This window comes from Bombus terrestris, chromosome 13 (assembly GCF_910591885.1).
Source record: "Bombus terrestris chromosome 13, iyBomTerr1.2, whole genome shotgun sequence".
NCBI classification, from domain to species: domain Eukaryota; kingdom Metazoa; phylum Arthropoda; class Insecta; order Hymenoptera; family Apidae; genus Bombus; species Bombus terrestris.
The window spans coordinates 10,944,843-10,972,721 of record NC_063281.1 but is presented as its reverse complement, the minus strand read 5'-3'; the positions used below and the strand labels follow the sequence as shown (position 1 = coordinate 10,972,721).

Here is a 27,879-nt window from a genome sequence, read left to right as displayed (position 1 = left end):
GTTATAATTAATAATCATCGATCAATGATTATGCATGAACGCAACGACAGCGTAGCGAAGGATATGAAAAGTTATCTGGAACGGAAAAAGCAGCAACTGAATAGCAAAGTAGTTCACAGACGGTGATAAAACTCGTTTGAAAGTCGTAAAATGATTTCCAGTCTAAGTTTGATACAATTTGCATATGCAGTATATTTCAGTAACGTTCTCTCACCTTTATTTCCAATACAATACCAGCTTCGTATATATCTGGACTTCGGCTTTCAACTGCAACTGCACCGCCAGTTTCTACGGCGACCGATTTTCCGACGATTAAGTACATTACTCGTAATGACGGTCCAAGGGGTTCAAAGGATGCTCCGCCGTCCTAACCAGTGGCTAGAAGTGGGGAATGCGCTATTCTCTCGGGGGTACAATCGACAAAACGGTTCTCGCGGAATTCACTACTCCATCTCGTAGAACTAGCCAACAATTAACGGTATATACGGGCGTCCCGACGTTTAAAAATCAATGTCGGATTCACCGTGTCCTTCGAGCTAGAGCAAACGCGCGACATACGCGATATACGCGATCTAAGATCAAACGTCGATACGCCACCGTTTCGCGTGAAAGGTTAGAAGAAAAACGTACAAATGGTGTGCGAGCTATAGACACACTGCGACGCAAAAAGCTACGTTTGCTTACCAAGTTACACGCGTCGGGACCTCCGCATCGCGCACCATTATTCTGCCAGTCGTCGCTGGATCACCTATCGCACGGTAACATACTTCGCAGATGCGGTAAACGCGAATGTTACAAGCGCAAAGAGAATTTTCACTCGTCTCGTTATCTACCGCGACTCTCGACACCGTTCTCGTTTTCAATTCGACTGGATTCACTCGCCAGAGATTCTAAATTCCCGATGGAACGTCCTACAACGTATTCGGCTACTGATATCGAAGAAGCGAGTGTATTCGAGACGAGATACAACGAGGTAAACGCGGATAAAAACGACACACCTCTGTGCCAGCGACGACAGAGTTGATGCGGACCGCGGAAGGGAGGCTGCGAAACTGAGATGAAACCACGGCGCAACCCCGGTGCGCGCGCGCACCAAAACCACCCCCGGAATACACGGAAGCAGCCCGGCCGAACGAACACTACCCCTCGTCCGTCCCCACTTAGTTCTCTCCAGGACTACCACGACGAGGACGACGACGATGCTCCCGCTTCCATTTTTCCTCTGTCCCGCTCCTTTGTCCTCCTGCGTCTTCTCTCTCGGTCTTCTTCCTGCCGTTTGGTCGCGAAACATCTCCTATACGAATTCAAGTCTTCACAATTTTATGAACGATATTTTTTTGTTGTCTTTAAACGACGCATCCTTCTCTGTAACTTTGTCGACTTTACGATACATCTTTTCTTCTCATTGACGCGCAATCTTGATCGATCGATTCGTCCATTAACAAGTGGTCTGCAGATCGAAACAATTTCAAGTTAATTACGAGGACATCACGGAGTATAGTATCAAACTATAGTCCAAAGTTGTTTCGACGTTACTTCGAAGCTGTAGATTTATATGTATAAATCAGCACGAATAACCGTACGAAAAGGAAAGTAACGAAGAGTATCTCGATTGACGTTAAACGTTCACGTAACGAGAAAACCGACGTGACTGGTATCCCGAATGTTCGAAATTTGATACTTTGGATTCGTATACAATAGCTGGTCGTGAAAAAAGAGAAAAGAATAATACAACGAACTCGAGGCTTTCCGGGCCAGTGAAATTCACGCGATTAGAGCCCACGTGGGTAAAGCTCAATGACTCGTCGATGATGCTACAACGATGTTGCTCATTCCAACGACTTTAATTGGCAATTGCGAGGCTGTTAGCAAAATTGCGCTTTTTTGCATCCAGTTAATCGAATCGCGCTCTGGTAGAGAGCCTTTGCCTATTTCCAATTATCCGCGATCCTCACGTTAAATCGCTGACTGACCAATACCAAACGAACTTTTTCCTGCTTCGTCTCGTAAGAATAATTAGAGACCTTCTGAGCATCCTAGATAGCGTGTACGCGATTAAACTCGCTACAAAACCCGTAGAAATCGAATATGTATACAATGATATATGAGAATTTAAATTAACACGTATCCTGTGTATTGTCGATAGTGTACGTAATTACAAAAAGGAGGATGCAAATAAACAAACCGGAAACATAAACGAGCAAGCAGGAAATGCAAATAAATAAAACGAGGTTGTAAGCAAACACGCCAAATATATGGACAAACAAAGGAAAAAGGTGAATAAATGAATTTTCTAAGCGGAACAAGGTCATCGACGTATCACGGTCTTCGTATGAAAGTTTATTTTCCATTCTGTATGTCGTATAAAGCGGCGCGCGATTAAATAATCCTAGCGTTACATCTTTTCACAATTTAGGGAGCATGGAAGTTTGGACATTAGATGGAAACCAAGAGACCGAGTACTCAGAAAAGCTTCTCCGAGAGGAAACCTTGCCGGAGCTATATACTGGCCTGATCCTTAATAAAAATGTACGGTCATGGAGCGTAACCGTAGGTGGTGAAGATTGATGAAAGTATAGAAAGGAAGGACGGTGTGTTGCAAGGAAATTTTTCTTTCGTCGAATTTGCCAAAATCAGTCGACGTTAACTCGGATCGCTAGCGGAATTCCAATCAGCCTGCGGTTCTCTTTAATTAACGAAGGTCAGAACGAAAAGTGGCAAGAGCTAAACGAACGTAATCGTTCTCGGGCATAGATTAAAATTTAAGGCGATGTTCTAGTTGCGCGTGTACCTCTGCCGAGTTTCACAGCTTTCCCTCTCTCTCTCTCTCTCTCGCTCTCTCTCTCTATCTATCTATCTATCTCTGTGATCATTATATACTTACGAGTCAACGAGACGCATTCTCGAAGCACGAAGTTGCCCGTTGTCTGCGAAAATTAAGTTTCCATCGCGTTTCATCGAAGAGCTGAACAAACGGCAAAGCTCGATACTACCGAAGCTCTACTAAATATCTTCCAAGGGAAACATTTATTTGACGGTTGCAAAAGCACGAAAGTCGTGTCGCGAGCTGTTCAACGGCGCTTCAAGAGCTTGAAAATGTCGGCCAAGTGTCAAAATCGATGAACATATATTTTAAAAGCGATGTATCCGGAACAGGAGGGGCATCAGGCGTATTCGCGACGTGCTGAAATGTAAAAGCGATTCCACCTAGACAATTTCCACCGACTCGCCTCGAGATAAAAAATTCATTTCCCTGGAAGCACCTACTACTTCGAAGGAATCATTCTCGCGACTTCGCCACGCAGTTTCTTCCAATACTTTCGTCCGTTTCCAAGGATCCTAACAGGGCGTTGCCGTAATTACACAGCCTCCTATTCAGAGTTGCCTCGAGCGTATCCCAAGATGGCAATTCGTCTCCATTCTTCGACTCGCAGCGGTCCAACTTCCTTCGAGCATCTTGCGTGCTCCACGTCGGCGATTCCTCTCGGCTTATCATCTCGTCGAATTTATTTTTCTCGATATTACCATCCACGCGCAAGCTAGACCGAGCCGGTGAACTTCCTGAAATTGAAAAATCGATCGCCGTATTGTTTGCACGGCGCTACCAGGTTCCGTTTCGAGAAAAAAACCAATCTCGCGCTGCTGGTAAATTGTTGCCACGTTCGTATTAAGCAATCGAGTGCCTCGAAACGAGGCGGGAGTAAATCAAGTGGATCGCGAGTCGGGTTAAAATAATTGACTTTATAAAAGATGGTAAATGGAATGACTATTTCAACATAAATACAGTGGCTGGCGAAAAGGTTGTCTTCTTTGCCTGTAGTCTTCGTGTGTACATGTAAGATTCTATACATATATACATTTTCATATTAATTTCAAATTTTGCCGATATCATGACGATACGAACGCGTCGATGTTACACTGACGAGAAAATTCCAAAATGTTCCATATAAGACACAGAACGCATACCTAAAACGTGCCACTGTATTTCTAGAATATATCAGAAATAAAATAACCTTTGATAACGTCCCATATTGGAGCGCGATATCTTCTAAGGCTGATCGTGCCTGCGATAGAATCGATCGAAGAATTCCAAGAGGACAACGAGTTCGAGTCCCAGACGTTACACGGACGTCGTCTTCTCAACGCGTTACGTCTCACGGTGTCATGCATCTGCTGTATCTCTCTCTCCAGCTGTTTCTGATGCTCCGCGATGATTCGCCGCTCGCGAATTCCTGGCGACAGACGCGCGGCGGAATCCAGGAAATCCGACTCCGGTCTGAAACGAACAAAACGGAATTCGTTATACATCGAGTACCAACCAAAGGAAACCACGCCCATTAACGACTCGTTAAAAGCGAGGATCTTCTTAGAGAAACGGAACCGTACCTCGGTCTGTAGACTTGAATCGGTGAACTGGATGTATACAAGCAGGTGGTCTTCCTCGAACGACGAGAGGATTCTCTGGCCACGCGTTGCACCATTTCCAACACTGCCACTTGCTCCTCCCGTGGCAAAAGAGCGGCGACTTCTTGCAGAACCTAGAGAGAAGAAAAAGTTTCGTACTGACTTTACATCCGATCCACGATTTAGCTCTACACGTCTGGAAGATTTCAAGGAATAGGATAGCCTCCGAGTAGATAAAACGAAAAAGTGTTTCCTCGTGTTTTTAAAACACCGCTGATGACGTTGAAACAGCGTAGAAAGCTTCCTTTTATTTAACGAAAAATTTGTTCCTTGCTAAGAATCTTTGGTAACTCCAGCACCGCTAAAATTCCCCTTTGTTCGATGGTTGAACGAGAGGAAGGTGGTGCTCGGCAGTGGCGCGTAGAACCTGGTTCGGCGGTAGCTAGGATTAAACTTAGTTTCGAAGCGCAAAACGCATTTTCCATAAGCATAAGGGGGTCCCGGTGAATCGGGTTGTCGCTCTTTAAGTAGAAAGTTACTTGGCACATGGAAGACGGAGACGAGGGGCAGGAGCCAAGAGCTCCTCGGTGTGCAGAACGCGCGAGAGCGCTCCGGGAAAGTAAATACGTGTCCATTTTTTCCCTTTTTATTCGTCTTCAGTGGCTCTGGAAAAACATACATCCGGAGTGCCAGAAACACGGGCGAGCCTCTCTTTTTACTCCATCTTCGAGACTGTTTCGTGCATCAGGTTCGAACGATTCCTCGGCAAAATCGTTGAAAAATACATATGAAGAATCGCTGACGACCCGGGCGTAATCCAATCGAAAGATCTTCGCAAACAAGCCCGCGATCCGCCAGCGAAAACTGCTTCGATTTCACGTGGACTGATTGATACGACAAACAGAATGAAAATTTCTCACAGTCACGATCTGGGGGAAATTCCATGACAACATCACGACGCACGGAGGGGAATCGTTCGCAAGATAAAAAGTTCGAATGTATCGTCCAATGGAAAACTTCTTTCTGAAACAAAACTGCGCACAAGAATGTTGGAAAGATCGATTCCCATCTAAGCGCTATCGCATTCCCAAAAGGCTATCACGGCAGAGGTACGCGCAACCGGAAATTAGTTGAAATGGAAACGCGTAACCTCCGAAGATCCTCTCTTCGCTGTTAGGAATAAACAAAGCGAAAAATACGATCGCGCACTTACATTCTTCTCGATCGCGTAAAAGTTTAACGATATTAATTCACAAAGAACTTCTGTGATCATTCGAGTTTCATTCGTTGAAAAAGATTGTCGAGGACTTCACGACGAAGTTATCGTTGCTTCGAAGAAACTCACGATCTATCGTAATAATAACGCAAAGTCGCAGAAATATCAAACCATATCTTGCGCCGATGTAATATTACAAAATGAAATATATAATAGAAAAGCATATCCTCCTTTAGGAAAGTCTGTCACCCGATGGACAGAACAAACTTTGAGGAGCTTTGAAAACGTTAGATTCTCTGCTTACTCTCGCGGGAGATACGAACGAGGAAAGAATCGAGTGTCGTTTATTTTGTTCGAAAGAACAGCTCTAGAAGCCGATGCCTCGTACGATGGGGACGTTAATCAGGTAAGTAGGAACCGACTCGGAGCCTCTATAGAAGAATTCCGCTCTAACTGTACCATTCTGTGCGCGACGGGGGAATTGGACAGAGTTTTATTGATCTTACATGGAAGTCTCGCTATGGATGCCGCAGATCCGACCACTTTTGAGGCAGAAAGCATCCTCCAAATTGTTAAAATCATACATCCTCGAACTCTTCTGTTATAACTTAACATTCCGATTAACGATGAAAACATCTATATGAAATTTTATTCTAAAAGAAAAGCGAAAATGTCGTTCGATGAAAGGTACGATGAAAGGTAGGCAGGTTATTTGGTTCGGCTCATGTTACTTCACCCAAAGAAAACAGGATCGAAACAATTTCGCGGTGAATGACGTTAGTCGTGGAAAATAGGATCCCAGGACGTCTGACGAAGAATTTCGTCGGTGCTGGTTTATCGGCCAGGATATCGGCCAGGATATCGACCAAGAAGGATTTTGGTCTAACGTCCAGCCAACGCGTGTAAACTCGTTGACACCTATTAAGCTTGGTTTAACTCGATTCTCCGAGCCCTACGAATGCTGACACGTTTAAGGTTCTCTAGAGACTCGCTAACCTTTAAGAAAATCCCTTTGATCCCGAGGCGAAATCTCATTGAGGAAGTACGCGGAAACAGGCGAGCAGAGGGAACGATTCTCCTGACGGACAGTAAAAAAAAGATCGGCCCTCGTAAGTGCGGGATCGTGTCCTCTCATTTACAACTCTATCACTCATCTGTTTCCAGGGGAGCAAAGTGCCTTCTGTCTAATTACCCCCTAAGTTCGATCGAAAGTTCTCGTAATAGCTCGGAGAAAATTAAACTGTCGAAGACATATCAGAATGTCGTTTTGATAGATTGATAAACGTTCAAAGTAGTTGGAGCTAAAATTACATCGCAATCGTTAAAAAACGATTAGAATTTCTATTCTGGTTTCGTTTACCGTCTATATCTACGTCTATATCTGTCCTTAAACTGTTCTCTCTGATTTTCTCATTACAATCGTCTATTCATTCATTGAATAAAAGACGTTACTAGCGATCGACACATCCGACAAGATATTTATATCATTTAAAACCGTAAAGAAATTCAAAATGATCATATATAGGGTAAAATGAACATTAAATGCAGAAGATATGAGTATAGGTAAGAAGGTATATCCCGTAATAAGATTCATATTAGGGATATTTTCACGATAAAGTAATTTCCTACGTTATGGGACAACGCATGCGATGATACTTTTTGACAGTCTATCGATATCGTTTGCGAGAGCATCGTTCCCATCGCTACCTTTATGAACGTCGTTGTGGCAACAACCTTCTTGTCGTTATTACGGTAACACGATCCTTTGAAGTAACATCGCAGCCCGATTTTATGATCTCTCCGTAAACCGAGGTTTCACTTCGCAGTTTCTCGTCGCCGGCTTTCCCGAAGCATTAAACCGGATTTCAAACTGCCGCTCGAAAATGCAAGAAAAACGGAAGTCGTTTTGACGCGGGCTAAAAAGCGGACCCGTTCGTAAAACGCGAACGTCTTTTTAGCCGTCCCTTTGATTACGCCCGTTTCAAATTTAATCTCAAGCGTAGACATCCTGGACGAACGCGTTTTTCCCAGCTGCTCGTTCTCTCGAAATTATTCTTCATGTTAATTAACAATTACCGTTGCGCGTAACTGTTTACGAATAAACGTCGTTTTATTAAAACTGAAAGAGTAACACGGTCCGGAACAAAAGCTGATTTCTCTGCGCCACCGACGACGATTTAAATAATTTGTTATAATCTCGGTCAATACTGTAATCGTATAGTCGGATGTTTCGTGTGAAATTTAATAAAAGGGCCGATTTAATATACACGTTCCATTAACTCTTATTTGCGCCCCGATTAAAAGTCAATTTATATTCGTCAAAGATTTATGCGAACGGAAAGAGGAACGATACACAAGAGGTGCCGGTCTCTTAACAGCGACGTGTGAGCGACGTTTAATTCGCGTTGTCAAGGAAGAAGCCTCCTGGTGAGAGATAACCCTTCGTCATACATATATACATATATACACGTATGCGCACATACGATCACGCGTTGCACGCGCTTAAAGCCTTACGGAACTTTTGGCTCTTCCTCGCTTCTCCCGTTACAACAACCTTTCGAATTTGATTCGATCCTCCCTTTCTTACCTTTAATCCTGTCCGTGAAAAAGCATTAACGACCGATTCAATGGCGTTCTACCGGCGCGAAATTCATAAAGATCGCTGGTTTTTCTATCTAGGGTAGCTGGTCTTAACGTGGTTACCAGCGTCGCTATTAAATCGACTGAGACTCGATTATACAAGCGGAGGATAATGGGTCGCTGCGCGTCAGAGAAGAAGCGGATCGTCGGAAATGGCGGAACTCGAGCAACGAAATCTGCAGTTCCTTCAAGTTCCGCCTCGATATTATTGTCGTAGAATCTGGCGCGATTCGACGTCGTTCCAACGTGTTCACACGGCGGACACCCCTGTGAAATTACTGTCCTGGAATTGCCTTCGTGCACCGGAAATCCGTGCTCGTCTAATCTAATGAAACTGCGCGAACTGTGTGTAATTAAGCTGCCTCGCGTCTGCTGCGCGCGGAATGAAAGCTGAGCCGAAACTCCAAACCGAGCAAACACAGTAGAACGCGAAGGACCAGGAACGCAAGTTTCACCGCGGAAATTACTCCGACAAATAATCGGCCATCGAACCTATACCGCATTGCCGTATGATATACTGGTCAAAACGCTTGCAACTGCCACCAGCGTTTGATTTACATACGTTTAAATTGCTGAATTGCCCATACGACAGTACAGAAATTCGGTACTTCGAAATATCCATCCTGCGACGTAAGACAAATTTCGATCGAAGGATCGCTTAATCTCTCGGAGATATACAAATACGAGAAACTTCTTCGACTATTTTTCTCTCGTTGCAGTAGTTTATTCGGAGGCTTAAACTGTTATCGATATGTTTGCGAGGACACTGCAGGCTGCAAAAATATCCGAAAATAACCAGAACGGAGAACGTTGAGTCAAGTTAAAGTAGACGCGAAAGTTGAGGCGATAAGAAGAAAAATCGCGAAAATATGAGAGAGGTTGTAAAGTTTGAAAGTTAGACAACTCACCCTGAACTTGCCGAGGGAGACCATGGCGGAAATCAAATCGCCAGGACCACGATGTCGAGCTCGCGATCTGCTCATCGACGCGACGTATGTCAAAGGGCTGGCATCCCTCAATTCCGCGTGTCCTGCAACCCCTAACGAAAATATTGATTTTGCGCCACGTACCGCATATACGTAACTTACGTAAACGCTTCTGTGATCCGGTGACCGAACATCGAGACATGGACCAGAAATTTGCCTACGTCACCGAACGGCGACGTTGATTTAAAACGCGAAGCCCAAACCGCTCTCTCCCTAGTAACTCGCACGGTTGATCTATCGCTCGGCATTTTCAGCTCGAATTTTACGTGCCCGCTACGTATGAGATTCTCTGGCGACGTCAACGTAAATCTTTGTCTCTTCCGCGCGTTTAGTCTCGCTCAACGAATGACACTGCTCTTCAATTTTTAATGCCAAACATGTATATTCTATGCACGATCGTGGCTAGATAGGGCTACCATACCGTGGAGAAAGGATTTTGTTCGATGGCCTTTCCAAAGCTGAGTGAAAGGATTTCGGCTACTGCTATCCTTTGTCCGACAATAGGGATAATTTTAAACTTCAGTTGAATCACGTTCGATGGGAACAAAAGATGTCAGCAGGAAATAATGCTCGCACGAAAATCTCACATAAATCTTTATCAAAAGAAGAGCGAGTATTTTTTTGTTTATTTTCGTGGTTTCCCAAACAAAGCTTTTTACCCGAGAAACAAAAGCCCCGCGAATGACGTATTGGAAAAATTGTAGAGAAATGGTTTCGTCCGGTTCCACGGTATCGACCTTTTTCTCTCGCCGATGCGGCAATGGCAAATACGAATTTATACGCAACAAGGAAATAATTAATTTCACTCGTTTCTATTAGCCGTAAGAATATTAGACTAATGTTTTCCAACAACCGTAACTAGAAGTTTCACGTGAAAACGGAAACTCACTCGAATCACGGCTGCGGCTCTAATTAATTCTCAAAACTCGAACACTCGGCCGAAATTCGTTATTACTACGTGACAGTTTCCGTGAGTAAGATAGCAAATTCTTGTACCTATGATATATACTACTCCGTTTACTAGTTTATGAATTGAATGGAACAAACCAGTAAATATCTTATGTTTCCTCTAACCTTTCTTTTCAGTCGGGGCAATCGATCCTTGCAACTTTGATAGAAAATCAAATAGCTCGCTGATTCTGTAATGTATACTTTTCTTCCTCACGATCGTACTGACACTCCTAGCTTTGCTCCACGTGGAGAACGAGCTGAGACTCTTGTTCTCTGTGAAAGTTAAGTTGTATTTAATCGCCCTGTCTCTGGGAAGAAAAATCAGACGCAGAGAATTCCCCGAACGCTCGATCATCTTCGTCATATTTTCTGCCCAGCGCCAACCCTTTGATAGATAGTCCACGATCCCGTTAGCAGGTGATATTTCTTCGCTTATCACAGATTTACAGAATATCGATAGCGATTGCATCTCGGAAACATAGACCTCCTGTCCCTTCTTCCAAGACGTTGCACACCAACCATGTTCGTGAAGGCTGTTGAAAAGATTGTTCAGATATGGACGTAGAATAGGCTCGAGAAACTTTCGATCATAGTCCATACCTTGAACAATGAAACATTCGTAAAATTAAAATAAAATTTGGTATTTCATAAATAGATATTCGTGGATATTCGTGCAAGTACATTTATGAACACGGCTAAACAAAACAAAATCTAAATAGAAATTTATTTCACCTACTACGAGTATTTCACTTTGGATATTTTATATAATTTTGCGCAGCATTCTATACATTTTTGAATCTTGAATTTTTCTCATAAATGCACGAACACTCACAGTTTATTCGTGAATAGATATATTCCTACCAAAGTATAGCCATTGTAAAAGTATTTTGGTCATTATTGGAGAAGATTCCAAATCCATATTGGCTGTTTCTCTATCTCTTGCGATAACATCGATCAGCAATCCGACCGAATAATCGAACTGACTGCTCGTATTGCAATGTCTTCTTTTTTTTGATTCCTTATGGCGATCGTTCATTCGCAGCTTGCGATTCGCCATCGGATAACTCTGATTCTTGGCCTGTGTTAGAATTAATTTCAATAGGAACACGAGATTCTCCACCTGTTCCGTCATACAGTAGGATAATTCCGAGAAATTCGAGTAACTATAGTTGTCCGGATAGTTCTGTCAACAGAGAAAACGAGTCTTTGTCATACTATCGGGAGCTGTAACAAACAGCAAGCTATCCTGTCGTGGAAATTCTACCTGTAACAAAGCGTTCTTTGCTCGTAGAACTTGCTCTAGGATCATGCTAAAATATTCCAACTGTTTCTGGCTATATCCGTAATCCTCATCGGACGTTTCTCTGGGCAACGCGGCAATGATATCTCGCCATCTCACAATGAGCTCATTCTCCATAACGTCTAGAGGTCTTGGTACGTCACGCGTCATGGAGAAGGATCGATAATGAAGAGTTTCCAAGTAAGATTCCAACAATCGACGATCAGAGACGTAGGAGTCCTCGTGATACGCCATTCCTCCTTCAAAATACAAAGACATGAATTCTATGAGCTATGGACTATGAATTATATTGAATTCAAGTCGCGCGCGTCCGTGCTAATAAATTTTCAAGCGTCTTAATTAAATTACGCTACGATTAAATGATACACATCGTTGGACGTAACAGGCGTGACGCGAATAAACGGGCAGCCGGTGAGTAAAGCGCGATGAAAAACGGCGGTTCGATCGAAGAGTATCACCGAACAGCTTATGAATGCATACAAATTGTCGATACATTCAACATTCTCAATAATGGTACGCGTCGTTATCATCGCTAATTAAGAATTTCCATGGAAACCAGACGAGCCGCGCGTGTCGCCGAGATATTGATTGTTATATGAAAAATAGCAACAAAAAGAAATCGGAGATTGGATAGAGCGAGCTCGACGAAAACAACACCGGTTCCATTCTTCTAACACATCTTTTTTTTTTCCTCAAACTGAATTACCTCTCGCGCATTGTAGCATCACGTTGCAGCGCGGATGAAAGTAACACCTCAGGCTCTGGCATTTCAGCGCAGCGACTAACTCGTCCAACGCTAATAGAACATGACACGAAAGGGTATCGGGCGCCCAGCTCGTCAACGGATCCGGTCCTGTTCTTTCTAGAGCCCATCGGTGCACAGTTCTCAGAATGTGTCTGGAAACTACTCGTAAGCGATCTGGAGGCGAGGGGCCATTTTTCCGTCCTGCCTAAAAAGATTTCACTCGTATTTAAATTGCGAATTTTTATGCATTTATGGAGAATTTAAAAACGTAAAAATTTGCGCAATGTACGCATGATATGCAAAAGAGTATGTTAGATATGCGTAGCATGTAAGCATCGGATGCTTTGTAGCGTTTTTCACAGCCGATATACCAGGTATGTAAATATTAAACCGGAATTTTTCTATAGAAAATACACGTTTATTGTATGAAAATGATTAAAAATATTTTATTCGAAGTATTGCCCATCCCTAGCTATACATTTTTCCCACCTGTCTGGCAATTGGTGGATGCCACGCCAAAAAGTAGCGCTCAGTATTAATGGTTTCGCCAGCTCATAATAGGAGCTGTTTTAACAGCTCATAATAGATCACACCCTTCTGATCCCACCAAACACAGAGCATTGTCTTCCGTCCATAGCGATTTGGTCTTGTAGTCGATGTCGGTGGTTCGCCTGGAGCTACCCATGATCTTTTACGCTTAGGATTCTCAAAATATATCCACTTTTCATCGCCAGTCACAATTCGGTGGAGAAATGACTTTCTTTTGTATCTGGCGAGCAGCATTTCGCAAGCGGTTTTTCGGTTTTCCTGCTGTCTTTCACTCAGTTCATGTGGAACCCATTTTGGGCCACCCACCTTCTGGATCTTTCCCATGGCTTTCAAACGTATGGAGACGGCTGTCTCGTGTCACGTTTAATTGATCAGCGAGTTGTTGTTGCGTTTGAGCGTCATCCTCATCCAACAATGCTTGCAATTCGCTATCTTGACACTTTTTCGGTGCTCTTCTACGTTCTTCGTTCATCACGTCAAACTCCGGCACAATTCCGGCACAATTCCGGCACAATTCCGGTACATTTCCGGTATAATTCCGATACAATTTCGGTATTACTCCGGTACAAGTCCGGTACAACTCCGGTACAATTCCGGTATAACTCCAGTGCAATTCCGGTATAACTCCAGTGCAATTCTGGTATAATTTCGGTACAACTCCGGTACAACTCCGGTACAACTCCAGTACAATTCCGGTACGACTCCGGTACAACTCCAGTGCAATTCCGGTATAACTCCAGTGCAATTCCGGTATAATTTCGGTATAATTCCGGTACAGCTCCGGTACAACTTCACCACAACTCCGGTACAATTCCGGTACAACTCCGATACAATTCCGGTACAACTCTGGTACAACTCCGGTACAATTCCGTACAACTCTGGTACAACTCCGGTACAATTCCAGTATATCTCCGGTACTATTCCGGTACAATTCCGGTACAACTCCGGTATTATTCCGGTATCATTCCGGTACAACTCCGGTACAACTCCAGTATATCTCCGGTACTATTCCGGTATAACTCCGGTACAATTCCGGGATAACTCCACAGACCTGATATTCTATTATGATCTATATGCATGCACATATTACCATTAAAAATATTCACAGTATAGCCATATTTATCTACGAATAATCATTGTTAAAATAAGAATGGCGATCAATAAAGTGCAACGAAACTAGTCTGCAAGTAAAGGAAGGAAAAGAAGGAAACTTTAAAAATCGATTCAACTTTTCTCATTACGTATTCATCGATACGCCGCCGATTACTGCAGTTTCGAGAGGACAGGTAAATTATTTTTGAATTCATAAATTGTTAACAATAACATTTTTATTAAATAGCTAAGAACGCAATGGCGTGGTTTGAGAGAATAGGTGGATCTCAGGCTTCAACGCCGGAGTAGAATCCCTATCGTGAAAAGAAGAAGGTAAGGAAAAAAGAAACTGGTTCGTGTCAGAGGAGGGATGGCTCGTATTTCAGAAATAGGCCAAAGAATTGAAGATCGTGTGAATGCAAGCTCGTCTGTGTGCGGATACGATGCACCAGCTAGATGCACGTTGAATTATAGCAGAGACGTCGTGTGAAATCAGTCGTTGTTCCCCTGCGACAAGTGCAAAGGTATGATATGCACCTAATATTCCCATAGATGAAAACGTCAAAAAGAACAGACCAAGCTCGCCTTGGAATATCTCTAAGACGATTGTCGCCAGCGACGTCCAAAAAAGACAAATGATATATCCGACTGAGTTATTCAAATGTAAAATCCATCGAGACAAAGTGTATGTGTCGAAAATGCAACTGGGAATCGGATTTAAAATATTGTATGTAACATCTTGTAAAACAGAATAAAGTAAGGATATTTGAGTCATCTCATCTTCAACGTTTTAAAATTCTATATCTTGAACTTTGCATAGAATAATCAAACTTGTATATTACGAGAAATCATTAGTCTATACCATGTATTTTTATATCTAATACGAAAAAAAATATTAAAAAAATAGGAGAATAATCCTGTCGTAGAATCAACGAAGCGGTAACTTGCTAAGTATTGATTGATTGAAGGATTGACTACCTTTGGTTTCATCGGTAAATGCAAAGTACGGCCTTCGCGCAGCTCATATAAAATTTCCAAAAGCACGGATTCAGTTAGGGCTGGTACACTGTCGGCGGCATAGTGTTGACTCATAATTTTCTCGGCTGCCGGAACACGTACTCTCCAGAGAGTTGCTCGGTTCTCGCAACGTGCACCGGAATACGGACCAACGACTACCGCGTACATACCCTGGAACAGCAGCGACAAACAGATGACGCGAAACAAACGAATCTGCCCATTTGGGCAAGAATATGGAGATTGCCAAGCCAAAATCAAATCTTCCACTCTCTCTCTCTCTCTCTCTCTCTCTCTCTCTCTCTCTCTCTCTCTCTCTCACACACACACACACACACACACACACACACACACACACACACACACACACATACACATACACATACACATACATACATATGCTCTCAAAAATTCCGAAGCGAGACATTACAGGCACGTATACTTGCGAAAAACTCATTTGCCTTTGCTTTTCCATTAACGCATCAATCGTATAAAGTGGCACCAGCAAACGAGTTAATTCGTTTAAATGGTTACCAACTCTGTTACGTTCGCGGAATCAAAAGGGACTCGCGTGGTGAAACGATATACCAGTCTCTCGTTCATTAATTTAATTTACCAGTGAATCGGTTGAATCGCTAATAACTTCAACCAACCAAGGATTTACCTTGCGGACCTCATGCAAATCGATGTTTCAAGCAATCCTCGTTTATACGAAACAAGCGTTACGTCGTCGCGTCGGTTGTGCAGCACTACGTTGCGCGAGCTATGCACTCAACACGCGTCACGGTACACGGTAAACCGATAGATCGTTAGAGCGTAGCCAGGAATAATAAAAGATCGCGTCGACACCGTTTGTCGCGGAATGCAATACTTATCTCGAGATACTGGCTCCGATGAAAAGTGTGAAACAGAATTTGACGAGAGCACTCGAGACTTTTTGCGAGAAGGCATCCAATGCTGCATATCGGAAACAAGTGCACTTAAAGCACCTCGTTCAAGAAAACCTGCGTTTCTATTACCTTATTTTCCACCGATGAAGAACGCATAGTTTTTGGTTTTTAAAGCCTCGTCGATGATTCTCGCGCTATTTAATAGTCCTTTATCTACGAACGATATAATGAAGATAATCAATGCTCTAATTAAATGACGCGTGCGTAAAACGCGAGTTAATAAACTTCACTTTTCGATACTGTTGTATTGTTGTATGAAATGGAGCGGAATAAGTGCCGACGCGATAACGAACTCAAAACTTGATGAACAGGTTACGATCGATCAATACGGCGCAAAAATAGAATCAAAAAGCACGCAAATTGATATCGTAGCACTTATTTTTTTTTATATACACGTACACTTTGCGCTGCAGTGTAATGAAGAAGAGCATCGCAATGATAGAGAGGTATCCGTTGAGGATAATCCGCCAAAGTGGGCCACGACGACACTCCGATACCGATTAGTAGCCTAACTTCAACTTCGCGAGCTTTAAATTTATCCAATCCGATTCTAAGCAGTATCCCTCCGGAATCTTCGATCAAGGCCACTCGATGATTCCTTGGCTCTGGTAATGGTCCGTCCGAGACAGCTAGAAACAATTACACGATCCTGTTATCTAGGGAACACTGTTAAAAATCACATCGTTAGCTACGGTTATTGTTTCACACGAGACTCGGCACGGCTTGATTTATAAGATGCTCCTTAATACGGTTATACGGAAACTGGGCATACTTGCTGGGTGCTCGTTATTCTAAATCCCTTACAGTCGTTATTAAGCAACTTTGCTCGGGCGCCTTGTCCTGATTTATTGAACGCTCGGTATATCGAATTACCAAGTTACTTCGTACATCAGTTATTTAGTACAAGCAGAGGCTAACAGGGACAGAGAATTAAGAATGAAAAGAACGATTAAAAGAAAGCGAAAACGAGAACGAATCGTTGAGAATGGGTTTGGGGACACGCGTAATGCCAGACAAGATAATATTACATTGATAAAGAGCACGAAATGCACGAAATGCACGAAATGCACGAAATGGAGAATCGGATGAATAATAACGATGCGATGAATACTTTATTCTTGTTTATGGTCCCTCGACGAGTGACTCTTGTCGGCTGCATTGCATAGAAAGAATTTATCGCTCATTTCTATTGTTCTTAAATTAAAAAAAGCATTTAAATATAATTTAAAACATTACCTGACCCGTAAAATATTCGACAGTGGTCCGGTTGCTTCAATATCTTGTCGAGGATTTCAGCATCGACCACTTGACCAGGTGAAACACAAATTCTGTCGTTCGTTTGATCTCCAACGTCTGAAACAGCGACTCCACATTTGTCCCTGTTTAATTTGTTTAATTACTCTGTGAACCATTCCGCAAACCAAAGAATTCGGTAGATGCGAAATACCTTGTTTAATAGCTGTGGCCAATAAATTTGCTAATTTGGCTTTTACAAGATCTCTCCTCAACCTTCCTGCGACATCCACGTACTCTCGCCAGACTTCCGCCCCAACGCCAAGCATCTTCAGCCGAATAAAGCCTGGTAGAGAGGCATCCTCCTCGACACACACCGTCGAGCGTCCCTGCTCGGGACTTACACTCGAAATCGACAATGCATCTATCCGCAGCAGATATTCAAACCTACCTTGCTAAAAAGGAAAAAAAAAATATAATTCGAAAGTATTGGTACTTCTTCTTCCTATGGGGTTTACCAGCTTCTCAACTTGACGTTATGATTACAATTCCAGAAATTCCGATCTCGTCGCCCTTTTACCTTTATTCGTCGAGGTTCGTTTAATGAAACGAGAAACATAGATGAGAATCTTCGATCGAGATTACCAGCGCTTCGCATCAATCGTTGGACCAATCTTTCCACGATAGCTTCGATCGCAAAAGCATTAGAGGAATCTGTAACAAATCCATTCGATTCGACACTCGACTGGTAAAACTCTGGCAGCTCGCAATTTCCTCTTGAATTCAATATTTTTATTGTTCTCAACGCCTCCACAGACGGAGTCTCTCCATTGTTCGCCGAATCAAAGAGTAAGATTTATTGAGAAACTGGTTAAGCATTCACCATTCTGAGCCTCGTCGACCAGTTTGCGAAAATACGTGTTCAGGTTGCACAGCTGACCCTTGGTGAAAGTAAGCTTCGTAGTCATTAATCGAATGCTGCCCTTCTTGCACGATGATCCACTAGGTGTACAGCCCATTCTCTTCCGAAAACAAGACAACTTATAATAAACAGACATTTATCATAAATTACACAAAACTATAAATCTACAAAACTATAGAACGATCAATATTTTTCAACTTCAACTTTTTCCAATGGAGGAAAACTTGAAATATCTTTTTCGAAGTAAAATGTATCGTTATAATTCGTTTTTTGAATCTATCAGCATCAGAATGAAAACGATGCAATAATTTATTACAAAAGAACAATATTTCGAGGAAAGGTTTCAAAAAAATTGACCAACACAGACTTATCGCATTCATTTTCTCCATTATCTCCTGCGTCTAAAATTGTACCGAAATAATTTATGTAGGATATTCCACAAACATGTACACTCTACTTTCTCGGCAGATTATATGCACATGCGTATTTCTGTCAACTTGTTACATAATTTTACGTTTATCCATCGTGATAGCAACCCTTTTCTCCCCGTTGAATCTTGTTCGGCTCCCTCCTAATCGTCTCGGATGACACGTCTTAAGTAACATCAATTTAAACGTAAATATATTCTAAGGATTTCGCGATAATGTAAGGAATATTTCATCACACACGAGGACAAAAAGATTCGCTTCATTTTACTTTCAGTACGTACCTTCGAAAGGACGATGAAGTCACGGGCATAGATTCACGGCAAACACTGAACGAACACTATATCACGGAGCAAAGCCACCGAGTGACGTTTCCATTCCATCCGGAAAGATATTGACACTCTGCGATCGTGACCGTGTAAATGCACCGAATGCCAATTATTATTCAGCAGATCGGCTAACAATACCATCACAGTGTTCGGCCACCGGAATTACTTCCGATCCTGATTGTGTGTGCTTGACTTCCGCTCCGATGAACGTGTATCCGTAGCTTCCTATACATTATGTTACCATTACAATGTTTCCTAACTACGCGTACAGAATCTTCGAGTTCATTCTATGAGCAATAAAAAATAGATCTAAAATTGTCAAATCACAGATCTATAAATCATTATATATTGAAATCGCACCTACATAAATCATTCATCCTCAAATATCTTTACATTTTCGTTATTTTACTATTATAGATATACAAACTATAAAACTAATTTGCTGCTATGACCTCATACCAAACAGATCAAGAACTTAATCGGAATCGTAAAAGAATATAAATAGATAGTCATCTTACGTAGCTGATAGACCTTATCTGTTCTGTCACATGCTACAATACTATACATACATGTATAATTTAAATTAACACCTAATAAAAAAGAATAGAATTTCTAATAATATATTTTTATAATAATAATTACTACGAATATATTCTTACAGCAATTAAATCATTTGTCTATGTGCCTGGCTTAAACATTTTACTCGCCACTGTATGGTTCTTTAGATTTAATTGTGAATATATAAGCGTAACAACGACTCTGGTCTCATTTATAAAGTTTCGGTATGCAGTTTGTATATTTTCGATATAAATTGTATAATCTGAAAATCATAAATATAGATTGTAATTTCAAAGTTGCAGAATATTAATTTTTGTGTTTCAAATACATTCTCCAATCGTAGTCAATGATTATACTCGATGCTGAATCGATAACGTTGGAAGCGATACCAAATGGTAATGGTTTACTAAAATAATATCCTAGCTTAATTATGTTTTTGAAGATTAAGAAAAATTTCCAGTTATACCCAACTAGTATTTCACGTGCCCATATTCGCATAATTGTGCAGCAATATTTATTTTAAAATCATATTGAAATAACTATATAGTAGCGACATCTTACAATCATATGGAACTATACACGTATTGTTAATTTCAAGAAACATACTATTTCTCAAGGGTTGAGGTCCTCACGATCGCAAAATGGCACGCGGATAGTAGAAATTATTAAGAAATATAATAAAAAATATTCACGGCGAACGATCGTACTGAATAACGATGGCGTCGGCTTACATTAAAGATGAACAAGGTGATAAATTTCGTTTCATTCAATCATTTGATTTATTTTAGCTGTTGCACTATTTATAACCTGCAACATGTAAACAATCATTATTTCATAAAATATAAGTCAAGCTCTGATACTCATCTTTTTTTTAAATCATTAATAAATATTAAAAATATTTACAGTAAGATATGTACGATGTTTTGAATGAAATTCAATGATGTTAATGCAACAAAGATATTTAAAAGATAGATTCATGTTAATTCATAAAATTAATTTTTTATTACAAATTTTTCATAGGTGGAACATTCATCCCGGCCAGTCAACGTCCTGATGGTACATGGCGTAAGCCACGTCGCGTGAAAGATGGCTACATACCACAAGAAGAAGTTCCACTGTATGTAATAATTTATAAAACAATATTAAACCATTCTATACAGATATTGTTATTATCACCATTTTTTTCCAGATATGAAAGCAAAGGCAAACAGATAAAGAATAAACCTATGTATCCAATAGGTGCAAGTCCAGAATTCATAGCAGAGCATAAAGCTAAACAGGAAGCATTACTAGCAGCAAAATCTAAAACTATTCCTGGTGCTCCAGTTAAAACAGAAGTCAAAAAGAAAAAGAAAAAAAATAAAAATAAAACAACTGAACGTATAACAGAAGAACTGGCTAAAACTACACTCTCAGAACCAGATCAGAAAAAAGAATCATTATCACAGAATAGTAAACCACAAACTAACATAAAGACAGTATCCAATAACCAGACTTCAGCACCTAAACCAAATGTTTCAACTCAATCTCAAACCTCTATATCAGATCCACAGAAAAGGTTGAAAAACCTCAGAAAAAAAGTCAGAGAAATTGAAACATTGGAAGAAAAGATAAAAAATGGATTGTTAAAAAATCCGGAAAAAGAAATACTTGACAAGTTGGCAAGAAAAGCTGAAATTTCGAAAGAAATAAAACGATTAGAAACAAGTCAATAAAAAGAGAAAGTTGAAAAAAAAATATATTTACATACTCATAAAATATCACTTTATAGTTGTACCTAAGCAGATGTGTGTTTTTCAAATTTTTAAAAATTTTAATATGATCTTATGTATTATCACAGTTTCATCCTCTTTATACAGTAAGCTAATAGCAATATGAAGATGTACATTTATATACAGAAGATAAAAATTAAATACTAATGAGAATTTAGTATGCTATAATATCACTATGTGAAAGACCAATCAGATTTAATAAAAATTGTTTTTGCATATTACATGTTGTTATTTATATCATCAGAAATAAATATTATGTCTATAATAATGAAATTCATTTACGTTTCTTAAATTCCTGACTAATTTGATGAAACTTGAAATACTAGGGATTTTATATGCTGGACACACTGACTAGCTTTATTTTCTCAGTAGCTGCTGAAATTCCTACAGTGCAATATTCTGTATTTGCAGTTTACTGTATACAATCGCGTCTTTTGTACTTAATTTATTATGTGAAAAATGAAAAAACTCGTATAAACGTTTTACTACCTTTTGTCTTTGATATATTCTCATAGATGAAAGCTTGTAATTTTTATTCAGTACAATACCATATCCAATTAAAATGATATTTAGTGAAATTGAAATGATAAAACGATTGAGACGCAGATTAAAGCGAACGGTTGACGGTTGACTATCGATGGGTAAATAACTAACAAGATCGAATTAATTAAAATTCGATGCCTCTCGGCAATAAACCTGAATGTGTCAAGTGTGGGACTCGAGAGACCCCACTTTGGCATTCAACCGAAGCCGGTAATCTTTGCAACGATTGTCTTGAAGAAGAAAGAAATTCAGAAGCGAGTTCAAACGTAAGAAACGAAGATGAGGATAAGGGAGGTCTATTAAAACCTACCAGACGAAGTACAAGGATTACGAGATATTGCAATTCTAAATCAGTTCCACATAAAATTATACCCAAAGGGAAAGGAAGAAGAAATTTGTTCAAAAAAACTGTATGTTTCTTGATTTTCTAATTACTGCAAGTATTCCAAAACGAAACATTATATATTATTTTGTTCTCTTTTTTTTTAGCCAGTTAAGGCGCCAACAGCTACAGCAACTCCTGTTACAAGCAGTTATGTATTTTATAAAGGCACTTATTTTCAAGTAGGTGATATAGTTTCTATGCAGGATATTGACGGAGGAATTTATTATGCTCAAATTCGTGGTTTACTCACAGATCAATATTGTGAAAAAAGTGCTGCTGTCACTTGGCTCTTGCCTACCACTGCAAGGTAAATTATTAAAACCTATGGTAATTCATTTATTGTTCATAAGGTACCAAAGTAATAAAATTATGTATTTCATGTTTAGTCCACCACCTGATGAAGGATTTAGTCCTGAGACATATATTATAGGACCAGAAGAAGATCTCCCACGCAAATTGGAATGTATGGAATTTGTAATGCATGCTCCATCAGATTATTATAAATTAAAAAATACGCCATATCCCCCACCACCTACAGAACACGGTACTGGATATATCTGGACTACACTCAGAAATGAAATTGCTACATGTAAAAAATGAACTTTTTAATTCAGTTGTTTAGTTGTTTTTATGTTAATATTTTGGTTTCTTATGTACATTATGAACCTGGTATAGAAAAATAAAACAAAATAATTGAAGTATATAACTGTTTAAATTTTTAAAAATAAAATTTATCGTGAATATATATTATTGCAATATTTATTACACCTTTGTTTGATACAATATAACATTATCATTTAATACTATCTTTGAAAATAATAAAATGGAAGTGTTCAGTAATGAGTTAACATTAAATATACTACTTTAGATATAATAATGAAAATGCAATTTCATAATATTACACTAGGTATGATAATACAATCTCTATAAAATATAGTATCAGTATTTTTAAATTTATAAATTTTTACCTTCTTTCATGTATTGAATTTAACACTTCCAACATTCCAGAGATGCTTATGTTTAGATACAGATATAATTTTTCAAATTTCATAGTACAAATCCTCTTCTTTGGGAATCTTCATTGTTTAACTCTGATACTGTTGAGGTGAAATATATGAAGAATTTGTGGACAGTATTGGTGCATTCTCATTCACTTGAAGAGAGGGGAAAAAAACCCTTGTAGTATCACTTGCATTTGGGATTGTGGTTGAAATCAGTCAGCTTGGAGCCAACGAAGTAACGGCTGGTCAGAATTTGAGATCTTTTATAGCTTGTGGTAAATCAGGCAACTTCATATCCTTTATCTGTTGTGGTATGTTCATATTCTTGACAGCAGAAACAGCACGCGCCGGCGCTGCTGTGATTCCTGCCTGCACATACCATATGGATGGAAAAAATGGAAAATGGAGAAAATAAAGGATTTTTGAACATAGATTAATTAATAGAAGTAAATACAAATAAGTAGCTACGCAATACACATTTTATTCTTAGAGCATAGCGACGTATACATTTGCATTAAGGCACTATTTCCGAGCAGACATTTACAAACGACTTAGCACCATCATGCGTGTTATGAGTATTTATTTTGTAAAGCTACGGAAGATTTATGTTTTGAAATTCTTGGTGAAAAAAAAAAAGATCACAGATAGATTACATAAAGGAATGAATGTGTACAAAATGATCTGATTTTTACTGCCGATTTACTTAGGGAGGGGGCCCCAGAAGGACAAACGGACGAGGTGAGCAAGATCGTCCTGATTTGTAAGTTCCCTAAAATTCATGTTAGCTCAATCAGTTCTACCACCATATGAAATTGCACTACAAAACATTCCGACGCATGCACAGCTAACGAATAAACTGCAATAGGCTGTTAACTTCTTCAAGCCCAGAAGACTTTTATAAGAAATTGAATGCCTTTTTCTTTATCACTTTGTCTTACTACTTAAAAGTTTTAAGAGAATAAAATTTTATTGGGCCCAAAAAGTTAAGGGATTGTTTGCATAAATTAGTTATTACAACTGTGACTTAGTAATTTAAACTTTATCACAGTGTACTGCTATATTATATATAAAATTTGTTATCTTTAATATTTATGAAATATATAAGTAAAGCTTAAACATAAAACATATATATTGATGTTTCTTAAATGTCAATTATAGAAGTATTACTTACCTCCTGTTTTTCCAATTTATTTTGATCTTCAATTCTTGTAAGTATTTCAGTCATATTGGTTTCTAAAACCATTCCACCCATCACTAATTCATTGAGAATATAATGAACTTTGTCTACATGAAAGATAAGGTCAAGTTCACATACATTTTCAAAACATTTATCCAATGTCTCAACAAAAACTTGTATCAAATCTAAGATTCCCAATTCTGATTCTGAACTATCAACACAGAATACAAAATATAATGTAGCATAATGCCGATAAATCAACTTATAATCGGATCCACCAATTAAACTTCCACCTTCTAGAAAATTACAAACATTATCATCTCTCTTTGAAACTAATTGAAATGTTTCTTTTATTATCTGTTGTTGCATATCCTCATTCTGAAAAAAAAGACACAATCTATTGAATTCTGCAGTAGCATATAATAACAAATTATAACAGTCGTTATACTTACGAAGTATTGATAAAATTTAGAAAGTCTAGGCTTCCCATGATTATTAAATACTAAAATAGCTTTAATCATGATTCACGATCAATTAAAAAAATAAGGTCTAATTTTCTTATTGAAAAAAAAACAGATATTTCTTTCATTCGTATAGAGGTTAGTTTCGAACGTTAGAAATGTACTTTAAAAAAAATAATATTTTTCCAACATTGCGTTATTAAGAAAATTCATACTAATAAACATTTAATTTAAGAAAATAAATATTTAAGAAAATTTAAGCAACTAAATATTTCATTTTGCAGCTATCACTGTATTTATGCATTATTTATAATCATTAATTTAAAAAATAACTTAGAAATTATAGTAATTATATGCAATGAAATAAAGTCACAATAAAGAGAAATTTTTCTACGTAAATATTTCTCATTCCATGTGAGCACTATACTATTACCACAGACAAAGTATAGATTAGATATACTATTCAATAACGAATTTTTGACTCAACTTTCTGGGTTCTCTTACCATTCTAGTATCATTCCCAACATTATCGATTCATCATATTTCAAATGTACTATAATATTATTTGAGTTGATAATACTATTTCTAAAGTCCTTCCTTTATTTGACTTTACTGATTTCTAAAATAAAAAGGAATGTGTTTTCCAAGTACATTCGAAACAACCCAAGGATTGCATAAAAAGATAATCGCGATCGCAGCTAATCAGCTAGTATTATTTGTTATACAATTCATAATTGTACCATATATACAATGATGCAATTAGTAATTGTATACCAAATAATGATTGCCCAGGTCTCACCGCGTGGAGGTTGCTGCGGATGGAGACTGTCCCTATCCACGACCCATCCACCATCCTTTTACGCAAAAAAATTTAATATTAAATCGAAAACATTAATTTATAAGTAAATGCTTCTTTGAATGTGCATTTGCAAAAGTGTTTTTCTATCTCGTAACTTTAATTTACTAAATTCACATATAAAATAAGAGATTTTTAAAATAAATCGCACAGTGCCTCGTATATACAAGCGCGCGCAAATTTAGCATATTCAAACAGTCAATTTGATGAAATTGAGGAATAAAGAAAATATTTAAGACAATGTTCAGTAACAAGTACGAATAAAATTATATTCTTAATGAAAAGCTTTTATGTTTCATCATAATTTTATGTTTATCATCAAGCATAAAGTGTAAAAATGGAGACTGAAAAAATCTATCATAAAACAAAGAATATTATAATTTGTTTTTAAAAACATAATGTTGATTATTCAAATTGTTTAAGATAATTAAAAATTGTTGTTTATTAGACCTGAATGTTAATAATTGTTAATATGTTAAATGTTAATAGAGGTTAATATTTTGATAACAACAAATATCGTGGAAAGCAAACTGTGAAGAATACAATTGCAAAAATACTTACATGCTTGACTTTTGAAGTTCTTCCTAGAAGACATGAAGAAATGCAGTTTATAAGAAATTTGTAAGGAATCCGTAAGAATCTGTAAGAAGATTTGTACTAATAAAAGTTAGATTTTGTTAACGTACAGAACTTACGCGGGAAAAACAGCAAAATGTTTATTTCAATTTTTTACATGAATACAACAAAATTTGGTCAATCTACTTTAAATTTAAAAATTTACTTAAAAATTCGACTCTGACTCTTCAAAGCCGTACTTTGAAACATATAAATAAAATATGTAGATTGAACCGATAAAATAATTTGTTTAATTTATCTGGAATAAAAAAATAATTTAATATATTCTAACTAGCAAGGTGATTTCTATAATCTTTCCTAGTTTCGACCTAATAATTTCAATAAATTACCAGATTATTTAATATTCAGTTATATTACATATTAATTATATATTACGAAATTATATGTATTAAATTATGTATCATAGAGTAAATAATTATATACCAAGTATTATAATACTAGTGATTTACCAAAACTGATGTAAGTTGTGTAAAAGTTGCCAAAACCAATGTAAATGTACATATAGAACTGTTTTTGTTACAATAAATTAAACATCCAACTTCCATAAAAAATCATCATATCTATTGTTAATCATCATGGCGTCCATATTTCAAATTTCTATTCCTTGCATGCTAATCTCGCCGTCAGCTAATAATCTGTAAAAATGAAAACCAACAATTTAAAACAAATATGTAAAATTAAAATCAACTATATTAAAAAGTTAAAATAATAATTGAATCTAAATTGTCTTAAAAGTTAATAATACAATTATCGGTAACTCTAACAGTCGAATACGATCAAAGAAAAACAAAGACTTAAAAGACAATGTAATCTTGTTATAGTAATGTTTAATAAATTAGTAAATAAAAGCGTATTAATTAAAAAGAGCTAGTAATAGTAGCAGGATAGTAATAGAAATATAGCGCAGTTTATAAAATACGCACTTATTGACATACGTGCCAGCGAAATGACTTTTAAGGGTACAATGACACTCCGCGCCACGGCTACCTACACGCGTTCGCTTAGCTTCCAAATTTGCTCGGAAAATTTCGGCTTCCCTTTCCATTCAAATCCGTATGGCGCGAAACAAAATTTCATGCGTCGTAAAGCTTTCCCCGCTCAGCAAACTACAAGACACTACAATCAGAAAGTCATAAGAAATTTTTTTTTAAAACATGTACGTACATATGTATTTTGAAATAGATTAAAGTATTTTCTCCCTTTTAATAGTTGCAGAAACAAGAAACCTGAAATCTAATATCTTATATTTAAATATATATTTCCTATTCACTATTTGATACTCTCAGAAATATGTACTTATAGTTTCACTGCCTTAGATTCAAAAAATCTTTGTAATATTATAATATCATAATTATTTTGTGTTTAAGTAAATCTCACCGTGTTTAATTACTTTCAGTAGGCAGTTAGAAGTTCAAGCGACTTCAACTACTTACATACGCATAAGTATGCAAATTTTATGTGGGGATGAAACAAAATAAGATCTTTTTGCACGTAACGACGATCCAATTCTAGCAACTTCGATAATTAGACTGATTATAATTCCTAAATCCACCGCTTTAAATCATAGGGGGCATATCAAAACCTCTGATTTTTTATACAATTGGTATTTCAGAATATATAACATAGCAACATAGTCCATAAGATGCCAAGTCTCTATACCGCAGCCTTAGTAAATGTCTGTACTCCGTATAGTCTATGTCTGTATCTCGTCTGTACTGTTATAGTTGTTACCAG

General features: G+C 38.3%; 4 protein-coding genes and 1 long non-coding RNA gene across 7 annotated transcripts; 2 read left to right on the top strand and 3 right to left on the bottom strand.

The window, feature by feature from the left end:
- Nucleotides 1–297: 297 nt before the first annotated feature.
- LOC100651382 lies at nucleotides 298–19,796 on the bottom strand. Of its 2 annotated transcripts, XM_048411231.1 has the most exons (16): nucleotides 18,712–19,796; nucleotides 17,964–18,102; nucleotides 17,661–17,794; nucleotides 17,295–17,535; nucleotides 17,084–17,200; nucleotides 16,247–16,476; nucleotides 14,862–15,071; nucleotides 12,204–12,447; nucleotides 11,462–11,736; nucleotides 11,059–11,380; nucleotides 10,321–10,797; nucleotides 9,169–9,299; nucleotides 4,387–4,538; nucleotides 4,014–4,276; nucleotides 2,885–3,561; nucleotides 298–1,450 (listed from the first exon to the last, which is right to left on the bottom strand). In XM_048411231.1, the coding sequence occupies exons 2-15, from the start codon at nucleotides 18,097–18,099 to the stop codon at nucleotides 3,281–3,283; spliced, it is 3,213 nt and encodes a 1,070-aa protein (XP_048267188.1). In that variant the 5' UTR covers nucleotides 18,100–18,102; nucleotides 18,712–19,796; the 3' UTR covers nucleotides 298–1,450; nucleotides 2,885–3,280. The 2 variants fall into 2 exon arrangements, with proteins under 2 accessions (XP_048267188.1, XP_048267189.1); XM_048411232.1 differs by lacking the exons at nucleotides 298–1,450; nucleotides 2,885–3,561; nucleotides 9,169–9,299 and having other exon boundaries at nucleotides 4,024–4,276; nucleotides 17,964–19,796.
- Nucleotides 19,797–19,908: 112 nt separating this feature from the next.
- On the top strand, nucleotides 19,909–21,307 carry LOC100647515 (partner of Y14 and mago). The gene is made up of 3 exons (XM_012315581.3): nucleotides 19,909–20,061; nucleotides 20,335–20,431; nucleotides 20,504–21,307. The coding sequence occupies exons 1-3, from the start codon at nucleotides 20,031–20,033 to the stop codon at nucleotides 21,027–21,029; spliced, it is 654 nt and encodes a 217-aa protein (XP_012170971.3). The 5' UTR covers nucleotides 19,909–20,030; the 3' UTR covers nucleotides 21,030–21,307.
- Nucleotides 21,308–21,439: 132 nt separating this feature from the next.
- Nucleotides 21,440–22,759, top strand: LOC100647636 (GATA zinc finger domain-containing protein 1). Its single transcript, XM_003400167.4, has 3 exons — nucleotides 21,440–22,039; nucleotides 22,119–22,321; nucleotides 22,401–22,759. Exons 1-3 carry the CDS (start codon nucleotides 21,764–21,766, stop codon nucleotides 22,612–22,614), a joined length of 693 nt encoding a protein of 230 aa, XP_003400215.1. The 5' UTR covers nucleotides 21,440–21,763; the 3' UTR covers nucleotides 22,615–22,759.
- LOC100647750 (AP-3 complex subunit sigma-2) lies at nucleotides 22,756–25,096 on the bottom strand. Of its 2 annotated transcripts, none has more exons than XM_003400168.3 (3): nucleotides 24,645–25,086; nucleotides 24,187–24,570; nucleotides 22,756–23,384 (listed from the first exon to the last, which is right to left on the bottom strand). In XM_003400168.3, exons 1-3 carry the CDS (start codon nucleotides 24,711–24,713, stop codon nucleotides 23,262–23,264), a joined length of 576 nt encoding a protein of 191 aa, XP_003400216.1. In that variant the 5' UTR covers nucleotides 24,714–25,086; the 3' UTR covers nucleotides 22,756–23,261. The 2 variants fall into 2 exon arrangements, with proteins under 2 accessions (XP_003400216.1, XP_048267193.1); XM_048411236.1 differs by lacking the exon at nucleotides 22,756–23,384 and adding an exon at nucleotides 23,477–23,784 and having other exon boundaries at nucleotides 24,645–25,096.
- Nucleotides 25,097–26,040: 944 nt separating this feature from the next.
- Nucleotides 26,041–27,842, bottom strand: LOC105666406. The gene is made up of 4 exons (XR_001099274.3): nucleotides 27,523–27,842; nucleotides 27,069–27,261; nucleotides 26,595–26,780; nucleotides 26,041–26,149 (listed from the first exon to the last, which is right to left on the bottom strand). It is a non-coding gene; the product is annotated as an uncharacterized LOC105666406 (long non-coding RNA).
- Nucleotides 27,843–27,879: the final 37 nt, after the last annotated feature.